Raw genomic sequence first — 17336 nt, 5'->3', positions numbered from 1 at the left:
AAAAACTAACGCGATGATAACCCTTACCCTGCTAAATGTATAGAATGAACTTGTCCATCTTCCAAATTTACTGTTAAAAGGGGTGCATGCCAAAAAGATGCTGGCTGAATAGCGAACAGTGCAGATCATGATCTACACTGGTCGCAAAGACAGCTGTTGTCCAGCATTGTAAGGGGTAAAATTGATCGATTCCAACAATTGTTGCATCGTTTTGTGCGTTACTCAATAATGATACATTTTCTGTTAGGTGTTTGCTGCTACGGCTGTCGGAAATGGCACGATGGAAACACAATCGATAACTGTTAGTCCAGGTGGTGAGTATCTTTCGTGTGTACCCTTTTCAGTACATTTCCTATAATTTGTTTCTACAAATATTGAAAATTTTACATCAATATACTTCAATATATACCCTATCAATTTCAATGATCATTAGGCTATGTAACCCTGTCCGTTTTAAAGGAATGGAAAGATAACGCGGTGCATGGCCAGTTGAAAACAAAGAACCAACACCTGATGAAAACTATTAATATAGTTCACAACAAATTAATTTCATTTTCTTAAACTAAACTTCCACATCAGTATATTGAATGTTAGATATTAGATACATAAATGTATATACCTATTCCAAAATTCACATGAAAACAAGAGAGCCAGACTGTCACAATATACACCCAATCTGACTAAAGTTCTCGATCTTCCTAAAAGTTAGATCTGAAGGCAGCCTATTCAAATTCATCTTCTGTATAATTGGATTTCAGTATTGCTATTTTTATTTCCACCAATCTATTTCTATTTGAACCAATCAGACGATTCGTTTCAACTAGCGTTTGGCTAAACGGAACAGGACGCAGATTTTGGCTAAAATAATTTTTCTTTAGAATAAATCTTGTGTCATATTATGAACATAAAAACATGAGCTTTTGTTTCAAAAACTATCATTAAAAAGTGAAATCAAGAGAAAATCACGCCCGAGTCGGGAATCGAACCCGAGTCGCTGCGGCAATAAATATTTTACTGCGTACTTGACTAATACACCACAGAAAAGCACATAATTATCAATGTTTGAATATAGAGCTTTATAATTAAGGCATTTTACCTCGGGTTTCCCTTAGAAACGGTTTTCAATTATGAGGGGAAATAGGAAAAAACGACTAATTCTCGTGCGTTTATATAAGCTTACTTATTAGAATTATAAACCCGTACGCGATAATCACATATCGAAAACTGAAATCCAAGGTTGAATATGGATTTTTCTAAACTTTCACTAAGCTAGGCTGTGATTGGCGAAGGAGTGTTTCAATAGCCTGTCCTCAGATCCAAGGTGCGGATCATTAACTGGATATGATTTTAATCAGATTGAATATGCACCCGTCATAGCAATAGCGGACTAATTGCCACTTTCTCAGTTTCGACATACTCAACGTCGTGCCTCCAGAGCGACAAAGACTCTCTGGTTTGTTATCAATTTTGAACAGATGATATGCCCATAAACGTTCAGACTAAGTTTGGAGAACATTGGATAAGAACTAAAGTTATTAGGTGAATACTGCTATAATATCACCTTGTCTGGTAAAAAATTGGTTAAGAACTGTTCAAGTTATAGTGTAGACCCTGTCAATTTCCACAAGTTTGATTTGTGTCTCGGTTCTGCCATGTATTGTCCTGTATTATGCAATCCTATCGATGTTTCACAAACAAAAATTTTACTATGCGTTTGATTTGAAATACACACTGCATAAACACGGTATAAAAGTGTACTACCAATAAAAGAAACTGGCTGTTTTTTAACAGCTACCTGTTACTGCATGACATTTTTAATTATAAATACAGCTCTTTAAACAAACTTAATTTTAATATTAAGTAAGTAAAGTTACATTCACTTGATGACGATCTTGAACAATTGAAGTGAATATCTAAAGATAAATATATAAGTGAAAGATGGCCATTGGATATCTTTAAAATCTGCAATCATATATATCAGACAAGTTAGAAGAAGAGTAGATTTTCCTTATTATATAACTGAAGTTAGAAATTTGTCACAATTTTGGGCAAAACAAAGTTTGATGTTTTGCATGACATTTGAACCTCTTTACTTGTACCATTAATACTGTGGAGATAATTTTATTGTTTTATAAGGATTAATTCTCACGATTAGCTATCTGTGAGAGGGGATTCGAGTTACGAATATTTGTGTCTGGACTGTACAATGGTTAGATTATAAGCCGTTTTCAGATTGGTTCTAACAGGAATGGTTTTCTTTCTGATTTTGTCTTGGAATGGTAAGTTTTTGTAAATTTTAAAATACATAGCGCCTGGCAAAGTCAGACATTCTTGTACTTACTTTACAATATTATTCCTGTTGCACTATGATTGATAAGGTTATTAAAATGGTATTAGATAATCTTTTATTTTCTTTTATTGTATTAATGCCATCAGCATTATTTAAAGTGACCCTTGCTCAAAATAGCAAAATAGAAAAAAAAATATTGCCTCAACTGTGAATACTTTCAAATTGGTAAATTAAAGAAAGAAGTTGGCAGAAATACAAAATTAACGACAGGATTCAATATTCATCTTAATCATCAAGAAAAACAAACAGCACCCTCTAGCCTAAATTCTAGCACCAAGTTAGTGAATAATATTTCTAGCGCATGCCGGTACAAAGTTTTATGCGTCTTATTCTTCTTTTATTTTATAATCGTTTTGAAAGCAGCGGAAAATAAATAGTTTAAGATTTTATTTGGAACTTAATTCAGTATAACTAATTCATCTGAAACTGGCTTGATCGTTTAAAGAAAAGAAAAAATACTATACGAGTACATGTGTAACAATTCTGAATATAATGTTTTAAACTTTGTCTTACAAACGATATTTATTTTGTTTGCCTGTTGTAATTATTAAGAAAAGTTTCTGTTTTCAGTTTGTTTCTATTCTGTCTTTGTTAAAAAGTTTGTAATTTTGATATTTAATTACCGGCAGTCAATAGTCTACAACGACATTTGCTTAACACTCTAAGTTTGCTATTAGTACTGTACTAAAACAGTCACGTAATGTGTATGTTGAAATGAAATTCACTACTAGTACGTTTGTAGCATCGCCTGTCCCTATTTAAATAACAATTGTGTCTTCCTGTACATTTGAAATGTTTATGTATACCTAGTGCCTGATGAACACACAAGTATTTTCTGCAAAGTAACAGTATGGTAGATTTATTTTGACCGTTTACTCCTTCAACGTAAATATATTCCTACATGTTTGGTGAATGTTAAATTTCAGCCCCGTTGAAACTTATCGAAGAAACAGCAGATAGTTTATTGATGCAGCCAAGTAAGGCCAAGCTTTTGGATCATGAGAGACAGATAGCCGTGAAACTTCCATTGAAAGACCTCCTATGTAATATACGTAATGGTCAGTTGAAACGATGGGGTGTAGTTGTTGCCCAGGAAAACCAAGCAACAGGTTCAGCAGTAATTCTTTCTATATGTTTTGCGTAACTACATTTAAATTATTCGTAACAGAGTTGTATTAAGATACCTATAATTACAGTAACTTTCTATTGTTATGACACAAACTGCAACAGAATCGTTGAGTTTTATTTTTTTCAATTATACAATCTAATTTCTTGAGGTTGGATAATCACTGATACTTAATATTCTGACCGACAATCTGGTGCATATGATGCATTGAAAATCATTTACAAGATAAATATCAAGTGATGGACTACACTTGGCGAACTAGCCTGGCTACCGACTAGGTAATGTTTTATTTCATTACTCTTCTATATTCTGACCGATCTTTCTAGGCTCTGATTATCTAGTGTTTTGAAAAGAAACGGGATTTTTTATGCTAACTGGTGAAATACTGAAACATATCAGTGAGATACTTCTCTATATCACTCACAGTGCCGAACTTTTTTCCAGATAAAACTCTCTCCCTTGAAGTATATTCTTAAATTACCTCCCTTTGTTTCTTTTAGAATTACTGGTACTCTACAATTATCCTAATACTCAAGCCATACAAGAGACATGTACAGCTGGACAATCCTATATAGAACAAGTTAGCTGTAATAAAGTTTGCAAAAGAAATAATATATTGCTCTAGAAATGTTACTTTGGTTGCTTGGCCTTGCCATTCATGTGTCTATAGAAGCATACATTGTGTGTGCTTCCTCTACTTTTCATCGGTTCACTATCCTATGGCAGATTTTACTGGCGACAGCACATTTAGTTGGTTGTTGTCTGAGTTGATTATCACAAGACATCAACTCAACCTTACGTTATATGCCGGTATTTTCGCCGAAGTATCGTTTCAAGCCAGTTGTATTGTGTTACAACTTCCATCCCCATTTGTATTGCTGTGCAGCTCCTAGATCAATATTTCCTAGCTATTTCTATTGAATCCGTGATGATATTTAATTCCGCAGCTTGATTTACCAATGACTTTCGGATATTCCTCAGTTGTTTACGTTTTTCGTGTTGTTTTCTCTTCTGACCTTCAGCGTGTGTTTGTGGCAAACAAAGCAAGCTTTCGGTGTCAACGAACTGACAGCATTGACCCGAAATTTTTTAAATATGCTTACTTTTCTGTTAGCCGCGGATTTTGTATTTTGTAAACAAAATATTTAAATGCCGTTTTTGTTTTTAAAAACAAAATGGCGTGTGTTGATTTCACAGACCTAATCACCAATATTCGATATCAATGTGCCTAAGTGTCCATGGTAAATTAGCGGATGCATCAAATGTAACACGGTTCTCTAAATAAATCCGAATATCGTCATGAAGTATTGGACTTATTTGAACATGTCAGCATGTAATAAACACAAAATTTGTTGTTCTTCAGAAATCAGCATAAAATAAACAGACAATTTGTTTGTTTGCATTGTCATATTGAAATATATCTTCACCGATAAGATAGTTACTTACCTATGCATATTGTGTACTTTTAGTCCTACAAAACAACAATAATTATATGCCGGATGGTAAGTGGTAAGATATAAATTACTAATTATGTTATTGTGTTACAAACTATTTTCATTTTATGACATTGTTCTAAAGGTTATTTTCAATTGTTTTAACAATCAGACACAAGTTTCACAGGAAACACAACGGATTTCAACAAGAAAGTGAAAGAGAAGTATAAAAGCTGGTTTCAAGTTAAAGACATGGATCCTATTCCACCTTACATAGCTACACCAGAAAATTGGACAGTGCAGTGTCCTACTGTTTACGGTAGTATGTTTTAAGAAATATAAATTTGTTGTTTATTGATGTCGCATCAATGTATATTGATACACAGCAATTAACATAACATAGATTACTTTGTATATGTTTCCTTTGAGGATGACTTACAAACCAAATGGGTAATAGTCTTACCCCATAGATATAGATCATGCAACTGAATCGAATAAATTAGATAACACATAACGACAAACGACAAGATCACTGTTGTAGATCTAACACTACATCGGGAAGTCTTGTCTGCATCCTTGACGATATCCATAAAATATTTGCCGGTTTCGTGTGCTTTGCTATGACGTTTGACGCTATGATGTTTGTTTGTTTGTTTTGGGTTTCACGCATTTTTTTCAACAATATTTCAGTTAGTTATGTAACGGCGGACAGTTAACCTAACCGGTGTTCCTGGATTCTGTACTAGTACAAACCTGTTCTCTGCAAGTAACTGCCAACTTCTCTACATGAATCAGAGGCGGAGGACGATTGAATTCAGACACAATATATTTTATCAAATTGGCAAGGAGCACATACGTCCCGCCCAGGGTTTGAACTCGGGACCCTTGGTTTCGTAGATCTGCGCTCTCGCCATTTAGCTAAGCGGGTGGGCTGATAATTGTTATGTAGCAACTTTGAATTAGTTGCAGTCGTTTTTGTTAAACATGAAAAAAGTAACGTATAATTCTTTATTAGAAGATCGTGAAACCAATATGTTTTGCTAAAAAACATATGACTTTACTAAGTGGGATCAAAACCAAAAGTAATCTAGAAATACAGGAAGTATTCATGTATTGTTTAAAAAATGCGAAATGACGACAGTTAAGTGCGGTTTTGTTGTTGTCGTTTGGTATAAAATAAACCATCTGTACTACTCAAGTACGAACGAGCATTAATTCGTGTCTGGAGGATTTGTTCTATCAATTTGAAATTTCGACTTACGTTATTCGAAACTGCGACTTGTTTACTTAAACCCCGACTTATTTAAATGGGCGCCAGTTGCCGAGTGGTTAAGGTCACTCACTGTATTACAGTCATTTGTCCCTCACATACGTCTAATGATTAATGTGAGGCCAACGTCTAATTATTCACGTGAGAAAGCAACCCAGTTTGCTGCGGAAGATCGGTAAATATTCCCAGGTACCCGCTCATTCATAAATCGATGCTCAGAGTGGCGCCCAGGTTCTTCCTCGACCATCAAAATCTCGAAAACACTTGACACATTAAAACAAATACTTTCTCGAAATTTCAACTTCGTTCCTTACCACTTTATCCTCAAAATTTGAACGTCCATCAGTCTGTCAAATGTCGAATAAGTTGATGAGTAATTTGTTATTGATACCTTTCCCAAACTTCCGAGCTTGGAAAACTTTTCACTGCTCTTAAATAGTAAAACATAAAGTGGGTACATATACACTGTACATTAATATATTTTACTTTTAGGTACGTAGTATGCAGGGACTGGAACAGTAGTCAAATCGTATCGTAATATCTACGTATACTTAAAATTGCCGTGCCATCTATTCAGGTTTGAGCTACCCTGGCATCTAGAGCTTTAACAAATATTAATTGTATACGTTTATACACATGTTATTGCCTACCTTGCGTAGGATATATACATTTGTCGGATCACGTGTAAGGGACAGATGTTCCCGTCTTTCCCTAAAGCAAAACTTGTCTGAAATAGCGTGCACTTACGAGACGTCACATAGTACAAGCTTTACTATGACATCTTAATCTATATGTACATAACCCAAAACTATTTGTCTTGAACGTGATAACCAAGACAATTGATCTTACATGTCTGCTTGTGAATGACAGCTTTTCCCATGTCCTTTTGACGGCACGTATAAAATTCATCGCTGACGCTCGAGGCAGACATATATGATCCCTACAACTTCCTGGTCGTAGGGATTAAAGCAAATCAAAAGCTTTCCATATATGGTCAAAATCAATCTGAACACTAACCGATCATTTTCTATAAACAGTCCTTAATTCAAGAGTTACTGGAACCACAGTTGCCCGTTTTTGGTCACAAACGGTAGCAAGGTCATATGGATACATATTCATGAAGGGTATGGCTATATCTCCTTTATACACATGGTTCTAACCGTGTTAAAAACCTTGAAGACTTAATCATGGTCAAAATGGTGATATTTTTGAAATACTAACATTGACCGGTCCCCGGCTGTTACCTATAGGGCTAAGTAAGGTATCTGATCCTGGACCTGTACATATACATGCATGTATGGTTGTATGCTGAAATTTCAAATAGCGTATGTCGAAATTTCGAGATAATAAGTCAAAATTTCAAGATGGTGTGTCGAAATTGTGTGTCGAAATTTCGCGTTAATAACGAACACCGCATCTGGCCATACTTTAAGTAGTTAAGATCTGTGAAGTTTTGTTTCACCAAAAGAAATAATATTTTTTTTTTACTTTGGTAGGTGTTTTTGTTTGTTTTGTTTTTTTGTGTTTTTTTTTCTTGAAATAAAACAGATTGGCTTGGTCATTTCGCGATTGTTTTCGCATGTTTCGCGAATTTTTCAGGCAAAGCTTTACATTTACGTCTTACTTGAAGAATGTACTATTTCAGGTAAACGAAGAAAACGAGCTGCAACAATAGCAACGCCTGGGCACGTGTACGAAGATTTTATTGTGGGAGTAGACGGGGAGTGTTCCGGCAAACAAAATAACAAATATTGTAATGGAGAATTACAACCAGGACGTAGTTACAGGTTTCATTATTTATATTGATATGATACGTTTACATGTATATAATAGCTTCATGGTAATAAAAGTTTTTATATGGATTTTTAATCTTTACTGTACGCAAAGTCTCTTACATATGTTTATTAATGCAGAAAACCTTGAATTGTCATTCCCATTTCCAGGGCACCTCTGGTAATTGTTTAAATTCTATAATTAACAATTATATCTCGATACAACATAGGGTGAAAACATTCGTTTGCACAGCCGGAGGCTGCACCGAGACAGAATATTCAAAGGCAATATCAACGGGTGAGTTATTATAAGCTAACTTCTTTATGATTGTAACTAAATTCTGTCAATTTTACCCATTTAACATCGTGCGCAAAACACAACGTCACACACAATAAGTTTACGTCATGTCAGTTGTTAGGCACAACAGACAAGACCCAGTTCCCACTGCCAGGCATTAAGGGCTAGGTATTACTACGTTTATAAAACGTAGTTAAATGACAATATACGTAGTAAAAACGTATTAGATAAGGCTATACATATAACGATGGTTTCTCCAGGCATGCCTTTTAAGATTTTTCAAAGCAAACGTGAGGTATTACATGTAGTACGTATTACTACGAATAGCTACGTTTTTGGTCTTCGGCTGTACCAAATAATCCCTAGAAAAACGTACTGAACCGAAGTAAACCGCAGACACATTGTTAAATGTATCCATCCGCAATGAAAAGTGTGATACTAAGTCGCTGTGCATGTTAGACTGGGGATACGAGGTAAAATGTTGTGGAAACTATCTTAAATACAAATACAAATACATGGCATTTATATAGCGCAAAAATTATAAAATATTCTACTGCGCTTTACAATTACATAACTCACGTTTAAAATATATACATTCAAAATATGAACAGGATTCTAGAACTTAGATTTAGAGATTTAGACATGTATAAATAATATTTTATACCACTACTGATATTTTGTATTTTAACAAGAGTACACTCATTGTTGAAACTGACTAAACAAATGTGTTTTCAGTTTTGATCTAAAGCTGACTTCAGACTGAATGTCTTTCAGATAGCTAAGTAGATCCTTCCACCATTTGGGACCAACGACGGCCATAGATCTGTCTGCTAATTTTGTTCGCGTCTAGGGATGTTAAAGTTAGTGTCACTTTGTGAGCGTAGTCTGCACCGTTGTCGATAAGGTACAAACATTTTCCTTAGATATACTTGAGCGGTACCATTGATGACACGGAAGACTATTACTAGGACTTTGAACATGACTCTAGCCTTAACTGGAAGCCACTGTAATTCTTTCAGAAGTTCAGCACTTGGTTGTTCATAGGAAGCATCTATGACTTCTCTAGCGGCATGATTTTGGACTCGCTGTAGTTTGTTGATTTGTTAGGCTGGAATTTCGGTAAATAAACTGTCAATGTGAGAATGAACAAATCCATGCACTAATGATTCAATTGACGTTGGTGTGAGATGTTTCCGTATAGCCCTAAGGTTTCGTAACTGCACATGAGCTATCTGACACTTTTCTGGATGTGATGGTCAAAGTTGAGTGTATTGGTCATAGTTACACCCAGGTCTCTGACATGATCGACGCATATTACGTCACACCCTCCAACGTTTACACTTGTGATGTTCAATTTCGCTAACTGTTGTCTGGTTCCATACTAATTATTTCAGTTTTAGACTGATTCGTTTTCAGTTTGAAGGTTGTCATCCATTTTATGATTTCATTGAGACAACTGTCGAGTTGTTGAAGAACAGTTGTCTCATTTTGAGAATTTCCCGCTTGAATTTTTAACGCAATCTTGTGTTCATCTGCGTATCCATAGAGATCGGTTGGATATTTCTGCACCATTCGGTTGAGAGCTGATATATACAGGGTAAAGATCACAGGTCCGGCACAATAACCCTGCGGGACACCAAACCTCAGCGGCTCCTTGTCAGATGCTGACTGTTCGACTAAAACTTTCATTGTTCTGTTCGTGAGATAAGAATCTATCCATTTCAAGGGAGTGCTATGTATACCAAATTCATATTGAAGGATTTGAATCAGTATCGGGATATCGATGGTATCGAACGCTGCACTCGAGTCGATCATGACCACGATTGTTACTAGATTTTTATCTATGGTTTCCAAAAGATCATTATACATTTTGACCATTGCTGTTTCAACCCGATGATATTTTCTATAGGCACTTTGGTATGCTGGGAGGAGATTGGTAGCTTCAATATGCTTATTGATTTGGGTTAGTGCAGCTTTTTCAAGAATTTTGGAGAGGAATGATACATTTGAAACGGGGCGATTGTTTTGCAGTTCAAGTGGGAGACCTTTCTTCTTCAACAAAGGTTTTATCACAGCACTTTTCCATTCCTTAGGGAACACACCAGATAGCAGTGATCGATTTAAAATTTCTGTCACAACGGGAGCAAGTTGTGAAAAATGCTCCTTTAATTTCTTAGTTGGAATCACATCAAGTTCACAAGTTGTAGATTTTGATGCATATACAAGTTTCAAAATATCGTTTTCGGAAAGTGGTTTGAACGCAGTAAATATATTCATAATCACAGGTGGATTAGAGTAGGAAGAATTACCATTGCTGGGTGTTTCAATTGGTATATTGTTAAGATCATTTCTCAACTTGATTATTTTATCGGCAAAGTATCGTAGGAAGTCATTTGCCAAAGATACTGCAATTGTGTGAAATGGGAGCGGATTGTCCTTCGACCTTCCTAGTAAATCTGATGTTACAGCATATAGCTTTTTGATGTTTCCTTCTGCTTCTCCAATCTTGTTCTGGTAGTACTCATGCTTGGCCCTAGAAAGTTCAGCACGATATATGTTTCTTACACCTCTATATACTTTCTTTGACAGGTCAGATTTGTCATTCATACAGATTTTCTCTATTGATCGTTTGTATTGTTTCAGCTGTTTTAGGTATCCTGAGTACCAAGGAACTGTCGGTCTACAGAGAATAGTTCTTTCCTTTAGAGGGGCATGTTTCGGAACAATGTCTGACGTGATTCTAGTGAACTCAGACACAAGATCATTGACATCGGACGAGTTCACCACATTGTTGTTTAATTGTCCTAATTCTGCTTGTAATTTTTCACTGGATACAGATTTCCAATTGCGAGATTTGATTTCTTTCCTGATCAAGGGAGGACGACACTGTTCAATCTTACAATTAACAAAGCAGTGGTCAGAGATGTAATAGTCTGACAAAGGTTCTGAGACATTCACACGTTTGTCTTCTTGCTTTTTGATCATCAGGTCAAGAATATGACCACCAGAATGAGTTGGAGCATTGACATGTTGAAACAGTCCAAAAGATCTCAAACACTGCTGGAATTGATTGGTGTAGCAATCTGTCTTATTATCCACGTGGATGTTAAAGTCACCTAACAGCACCAGAGACTCGGATCTGGTCGTTATTTGTTCAAGAAACTAAGTGAATACTGTCATAAACATAGCCTGAGTCACTGGGTGTTTCTCCGAATACGGCGGTCTATATATTCCAAAGATGTAGAGGATGAATGATTGGCTACATACTTTCCATTCAGCACATTCAAAGGACTGAAAGATTTTTTTGCTGGGCATTTTGACACTTTGAGATTGTTCTGTATAATAGGGCAAGTCCTCCACCTTTACGGTTGGGTCTCGGGACATCATCAAAGCAGTAACCATCCTGAGACAATTCCCCCCTGACAACGGCATCACCATCCGGCTGTAGCCAAGTTTTAGTGATCACACAGAGGTCTATACCCTCCTCCAATATGTGCTGGAGCAGGTCAGCAGACTTTCCTCGCACAGTTGAAAGTTTCAATTGTTTCTTTCAGTGGGTATTTAATAAGAATGAATGATCTAGTTTAATATGGGTCAAATTTGAACGTTTCAGTTGTTTCTTTCTGTGTGCAATATAAATGTATGATCTAGTTTAATTTGGGTCAAATTTGTCAAGTGGACATCTGCTTTAGACTTTATCCTCGGGCGACCAGCTCGGTTACCTCTGTATTTCAAAAGATTATACTTTTTCAGCATAGCTGATGTTTCTTTATTCGGTATTGTATACCTCCTAGGCACAACGCTATAATCCAGTAATTGGTCTCTAGGTAAAACCTAACATCTCTGAAACGGGACAAAAAATGTAATCTGTAGTTGCGGGAAATGTAGCAATACTTAAATTAGTCCTTAAAACCTGACAGTGCAACTTGGGCTGAAGTGGGTTAGTCAGTCATAGCTTGTATACTGTATTATTGATGTACCTATTAAAGTATACCTGTACGAGATAGCCTCAGTTGTAACTAGAAAACTGGAATGTTCAGATAGAAAGTAGTGTGTAAACTCGTTTATAGAAAATAAGAATCCTTCACTTGTTATAGGTGCAAAAATGAATATCCGAGAGGTGCACCTACTTCCAGTGGCAGATTTATTTTTTCTTGCAAAGATTTTGCCAGATGCTATACATATGTAATTTTACCAGTCTAAACGCACCGAATAACATTCAATCCGTACGTCTACATTTTTACAGTGAATAGCTACTAATTGTTTGGCTTCTGTTACACCCTTACTTAAAAGTATAACTATGTTCCGAAGAGAATACTGTTCATGGTTTTGATTTAATGTATTCGAAAATCCATTAAAATCACTTAGTCTTGTCGGTTCAATTTTTCAACGTCATTTTGTTAAGTTTTTGTGAAGACTAAGGCTTTCCAATAATGTTACTACACTACTGATTTGAAAATAATCTTGACCTTTTCTATACAAAATACACAGTAAATGTATGTATTCAAAAATGGCTGATTCAAAACATGTATTTAAATCAGGAGACATAAATGAAAACTTTAACAAATTTAAGAAATGTTGTGTTTCGTTGTTTTGATTTGAAAAAAAAAAAGTATGAATAATTATAAGGAGGACATCTCCTGTCTGATTCTGTTTTACGATTATCTATACTGTACTCGTATTTAATATAACATAGTGTAATTTGCGGTCAAAGACAAATGATATATTAAGAATAAGAATGTGCATGATACATATTTTTCAAGCATACGGCTTTATAATTCCAAGGGGAAGTGTTGCTATTTCTGTTTAGAAGTTAGTTTTCAGACTGAACATTTCAAACTTTGCATGCGTTTTTATTTGACAAAGTAATACTACTATTTTTATGGCATGCTATTGCAAGCATTAAAGCAAGCGCTTTTCAATAGTTCTGTTTTTAGCATTTTTCCTAGATGATAACAAGAGTTTATAAAAACAAATGTGCTATATTACGTTTGTGGTGCATTTAGCAGCCTATTTTCAGCATTCAGTCAATAGATTGGTCGACAAAATGACGTCGGGTAGTTAGTTACCAAGTATCAATAAAAAACCTAAATTGTTTATTTTTAATAATCACGATTAAAAAACAGTCCCTTCGAGAAATATGTTAGTCTAAAATAAAATATTAAGAATTGGTTTATTATTTTCATATGTGATTCTCAGCTCCAGACCTTACGATACCAATTGTAGCTGGTATATCATCAGCATTAGCAGTCATAGCCGTTGTTGGTGTCGTTGTTGTCGTCCTGAGAAGGAAACAGCTTGTGTAAGCAATTTGTAATGTACCTATCAAAATAAACAGAAATTACTTAACGCAACAAGTACACTAAAATATTTAGTCAAAATATTTTACTGTTTATCTTTTATGACATTTGCAAGATTTCGTTTAAGCAGTGCTAAAGGTTGTGAAAATTGTACACTTGTGTCTTTATCATTGTTAGTTGTTTTGCCAAAGATGACGAAAGACTGCGTACACATACACCAGGCGAAGGTATTCATATGGGCAAAATAGAACCCACGAGAAAGAATGCTTTCAGGTACGTGTTCTTTTGTCGCTACCTGCACTGAAACAAGCTATCTTTATTGTATTTCTATATAATGGTCGCTTTCGCTACCGGCTATCGGTCAGTCACACATTTCTGTCCTAAAGTACGGAAGAGATTTCAATTAAACTTAAGCTATAGATAGATATCAATGAGAGTGTCTGCAAAACTTAAGAACCATAACTCTTTATTAACATTTTCCACATCAGCTCCTTTTATACGCCCGTGAAACCGGACATATTATGGAAACACCTGGGCGGCTGAGGGCGGTGTTTATAAATGTCCGTTCTCTAACTTGAGCTGTTCATTTAGTATATGATCGATAAAAAACTGGATCCTCTAAGTCTTTGTGGAGTTATGGTCATACTTTTTCTAAAACATATTAAATGATTGATGAATGTATCCTCTTATTAAGATGATATCTGAAAGACATCACTATTAAAATACAGTCCATAAATTTTGCTTGAGCAAAGGTCCGTGAAACACTCATTATTACTTGAATTATATATGCATAAAGGCTTACTGAATAAGTTCCTTTGTGATTTCAGCGTTTTAGGGTTTGTATAGTATTAATGATATACAACAGATATACTACAGGGCATTACATTCTCCTGCGTCACAACTACATTACCCAACACTGCGCTTATCTTCAAAAGCCTGTACTTCTGATATAAACTTTTTAAACACTTTGCCAGACAGTCTGGTCAAATTGATTATTGGAATTTACTTGCACGTGACATCGTTTTTCCATAAATTTAACTGTATATTCTTTAAGAACGATATTAAATTGATTTTAGTGTATATGATTAAAGCGTTCCTATGCAACTTATTTAAGACATGACAAATCAGTTATGAATGTGTGTCATGTTGTTACAGAAAATTATTTATCATTTTCTCAACAATCTCCTTTTCTTAGCAATTTCGTTAATTCAAATTAATTGCAGAAAATGTCATGACTTCTAGTAAGACATCAAGCTATAATTTTTAATTGTAAAGGAACCGTCTGTGCGATTTGAAGATAAATTAAAGCTGTGTTCACCTACTTTTTCTCTGTACGTAAAAGTCCTTCCTTTTCAGATTTTTTATAGAATGTTTCATAGAAGAGATAGTTTAATGAAATAGAATAATGCAAACCGAACGTACCCTTTTCAACCATATGCAACTTTATGACAAAATATTGGTTCGTGTGTATGTAATATTGCCATACTAGTGTATTAAGTTTTCGGACAAGATTCAATGTCCTATGACCGGAATATATACTCTTATGTACATTCTGAGGTTAAAAAGGTAATATATGATTGGACAACGGAGCAAAGACATCACTATTCTGGCCATGCCGGAAAGATGTTTGACTTTGTGTACTGACAACCAGGACATGCACTTTTCACTTATACTATACATTGACATGTACGTCTATGGCCTAGCTACAGTCTGAGAGTAAACTCTGGTTAATGAGCTAACTAAAGAGGTCAAGGCAGGTCATACAATTTGACCGTATACATACAGTATTAACTTATTCTATTTAACTATTTTGATCATATCTTGAAGGTTTTGGACCTTGATCCTGCCCCTTTGATTAAAACATATATCATACTGCGAATAAACAAGCAATTATAGATCTTTGATGCCATTTGAAACCAAGATCGGACATCTGGTGTAGCTCTAGATGTCCGGCCAGATCTTACATGCAAGTATAGTAGATAATTTAAAGTGCATTTCAGCATATAATAACACTCCGTTACATTTCGACCCTTGTTTGAATCTCTGATACGTATACCTTCCCATAGCTGTTGTATGAGTGTTGTATGAGACAACATTGTGTTTTCCAAGTTCAGGACCTAATCTGTTATATATTGCGGACTGCTGGTCCCAACTAAGCTGACTCGGCCTAAGGACCAGCCAGGATGACTATAATGTGTTGTTAGATTAGTTCTCATTTAATTCTATGACAAATTTAACTGCCCAAAGCCTATTTTTGAATATCATCAGACTTTGACATTTGTTCGGGGTGCTTACCCGCCAGTTTACCTTATTGCTACAGGCCTGTTCCACAAACGTGCATTTAAAAAATTTATGACAGTGCCGCCATTTAATAACAAATAAGCACGTTTTCTTTAAGGGTAAAAAGTTGGAGGTTTTAGAAAACGATGTGTAAACTTACTGTCGCTACAACAAATCTCTTGTCAAAGTGAATTATGTCACAATGCCGTATGCATTGTGCTATTTTGCACAAGTTCTTGGTGCTTTCTTGTGTGTGCCAAATTCTAATCGTTTGAAACTAAAATTGAAGTAACTGTGGTGACATATTTCTGCCAAGAATAACGCCTGTCTATATAGAGAAAAAGCTCAATATAAACACGTCTTGCTTAATACAAAAAGAAATCTGCGACGAGTAGTGCCCATTGAGAAACCAATTACCTGTTGAAAACATGATATAAATGTTGTTTAAAAAGGACTTCGGACACTTTCTATATGAATCTGCCTATTCCAACAGTGAATAATAAACCACTTAGAAATGAATATTCAATTACAAATACCATCAAAGTACATTGAGATTATTTCGTAAAGTCTATTTTTCAATATTTGTTTCGTAGAACGATGAGTTTTGCTCTGTATAGAATTACGTAGTACGCTGTTTTATATACATTAAAGCTATTTTTCTTTATACAACATTGTTCCCCCCACCCTATGGGGATATGTAAATATTAATTATACACATTTTCTGTAACTACTGTGTTGATGCAAGGGGAGGTAGGTGCGGGGGGGGGGGGGGGGGGGGGGGGGGGGGGGGGGGCGGGGACAGTACTTTTAAACAAAAAAATATAACTACAGGGTGTTTCCAAATGTAAACTAACCAATACTTTTTATATTCATTTTAAATAATTTGACAGTCACATATTTTTACATCTGTTTGTAACTCAAATAACATGCAAATATTTGCAAAGCGTGTAAATAGGTATGTTATGCATACATGTATGGTAATGAGAGAAGCAAATACTGTGAAATCAGTATTATTCGTTGGGTTGATTTTTCATTGAATTTGACCTATCCTGGATGTTTTTTTTGTAGTAGATTGGCAAATGTATGCAGTAAAATACTTGCAACACGCCGGACAACCTACTGCATGCCCTCCTCGCGACGCGCACGCCACTAGCGATCAGGAAGTTATTTGTTTTCCAGTTAGTTTTATTAGTTTTTTTATTTCTTTTTTATTTTTATATATTTTTCATTTCCTTTATTTTTTCATCTTTTTCTATGCGTTTATATTTATTTCTTTTAGACACATACTAAATGTCAAACGCATTCATTACTTCATGTTCTTCATTTTGTGAAAACTGAACTGAAGATTGTTCTATGTGGCGGACTAGGCCTAAACACCACAACAAAGAGGCAATATGTGCATGCACAGCAGTTAATCTGATCCTGACTATAGTCTATCCAACAGAAATAACACTTGGCATTGATATGCCTGTGATGCATTGGTCAAGAAAAGTAGCTTCTTGGCAGG

At 35.3% G+C, this 17336-nt stretch overlaps 1 protein-coding gene across 1 annotated transcript in view; it reads left to right on the top strand.

Moving 5' to 3' along the window:
• The window catches only part of LOC123552825 (receptor-type tyrosine-protein phosphatase beta-like), a 107362-nt gene that overhangs the window by 74781 nt on the left and 15245 nt on the right, over positions 1-17336 (top strand). Inside the window, exons 39-45 of the mRNA XM_053542144.1 lie at positions 248-314; positions 3277-3459; positions 5082-5231; positions 7825-7966; positions 8182-8249; positions 13449-13551; positions 13727-13822. Coding sequence (XP_053398119.1) covers positions 248-314; positions 3277-3459; positions 5082-5231; positions 7825-7966; positions 8182-8249; positions 13449-13551; positions 13727-13822 — 809 coding nt within the window. The remainder of the gene's footprint in view (positions 1-247; positions 315-3276; positions 3460-5081; positions 5232-7824; positions 7967-8181; positions 8250-13448; positions 13552-13726; positions 13823-17336) is intronic.

The sequence above is a fragment of the Mercenaria mercenaria genome, chromosome 4 (assembly GCF_021730395.1).
Source record: "Mercenaria mercenaria strain notata chromosome 4, MADL_Memer_1, whole genome shotgun sequence".
Lineage (NCBI taxonomy): Eukaryota > Metazoa > Mollusca > Bivalvia > Venerida > Veneridae > Mercenaria > Mercenaria mercenaria.
Note: the sequence above shows the minus strand (reverse complement) of the source record. Positions and strands in the feature narration are given on the sequence as shown.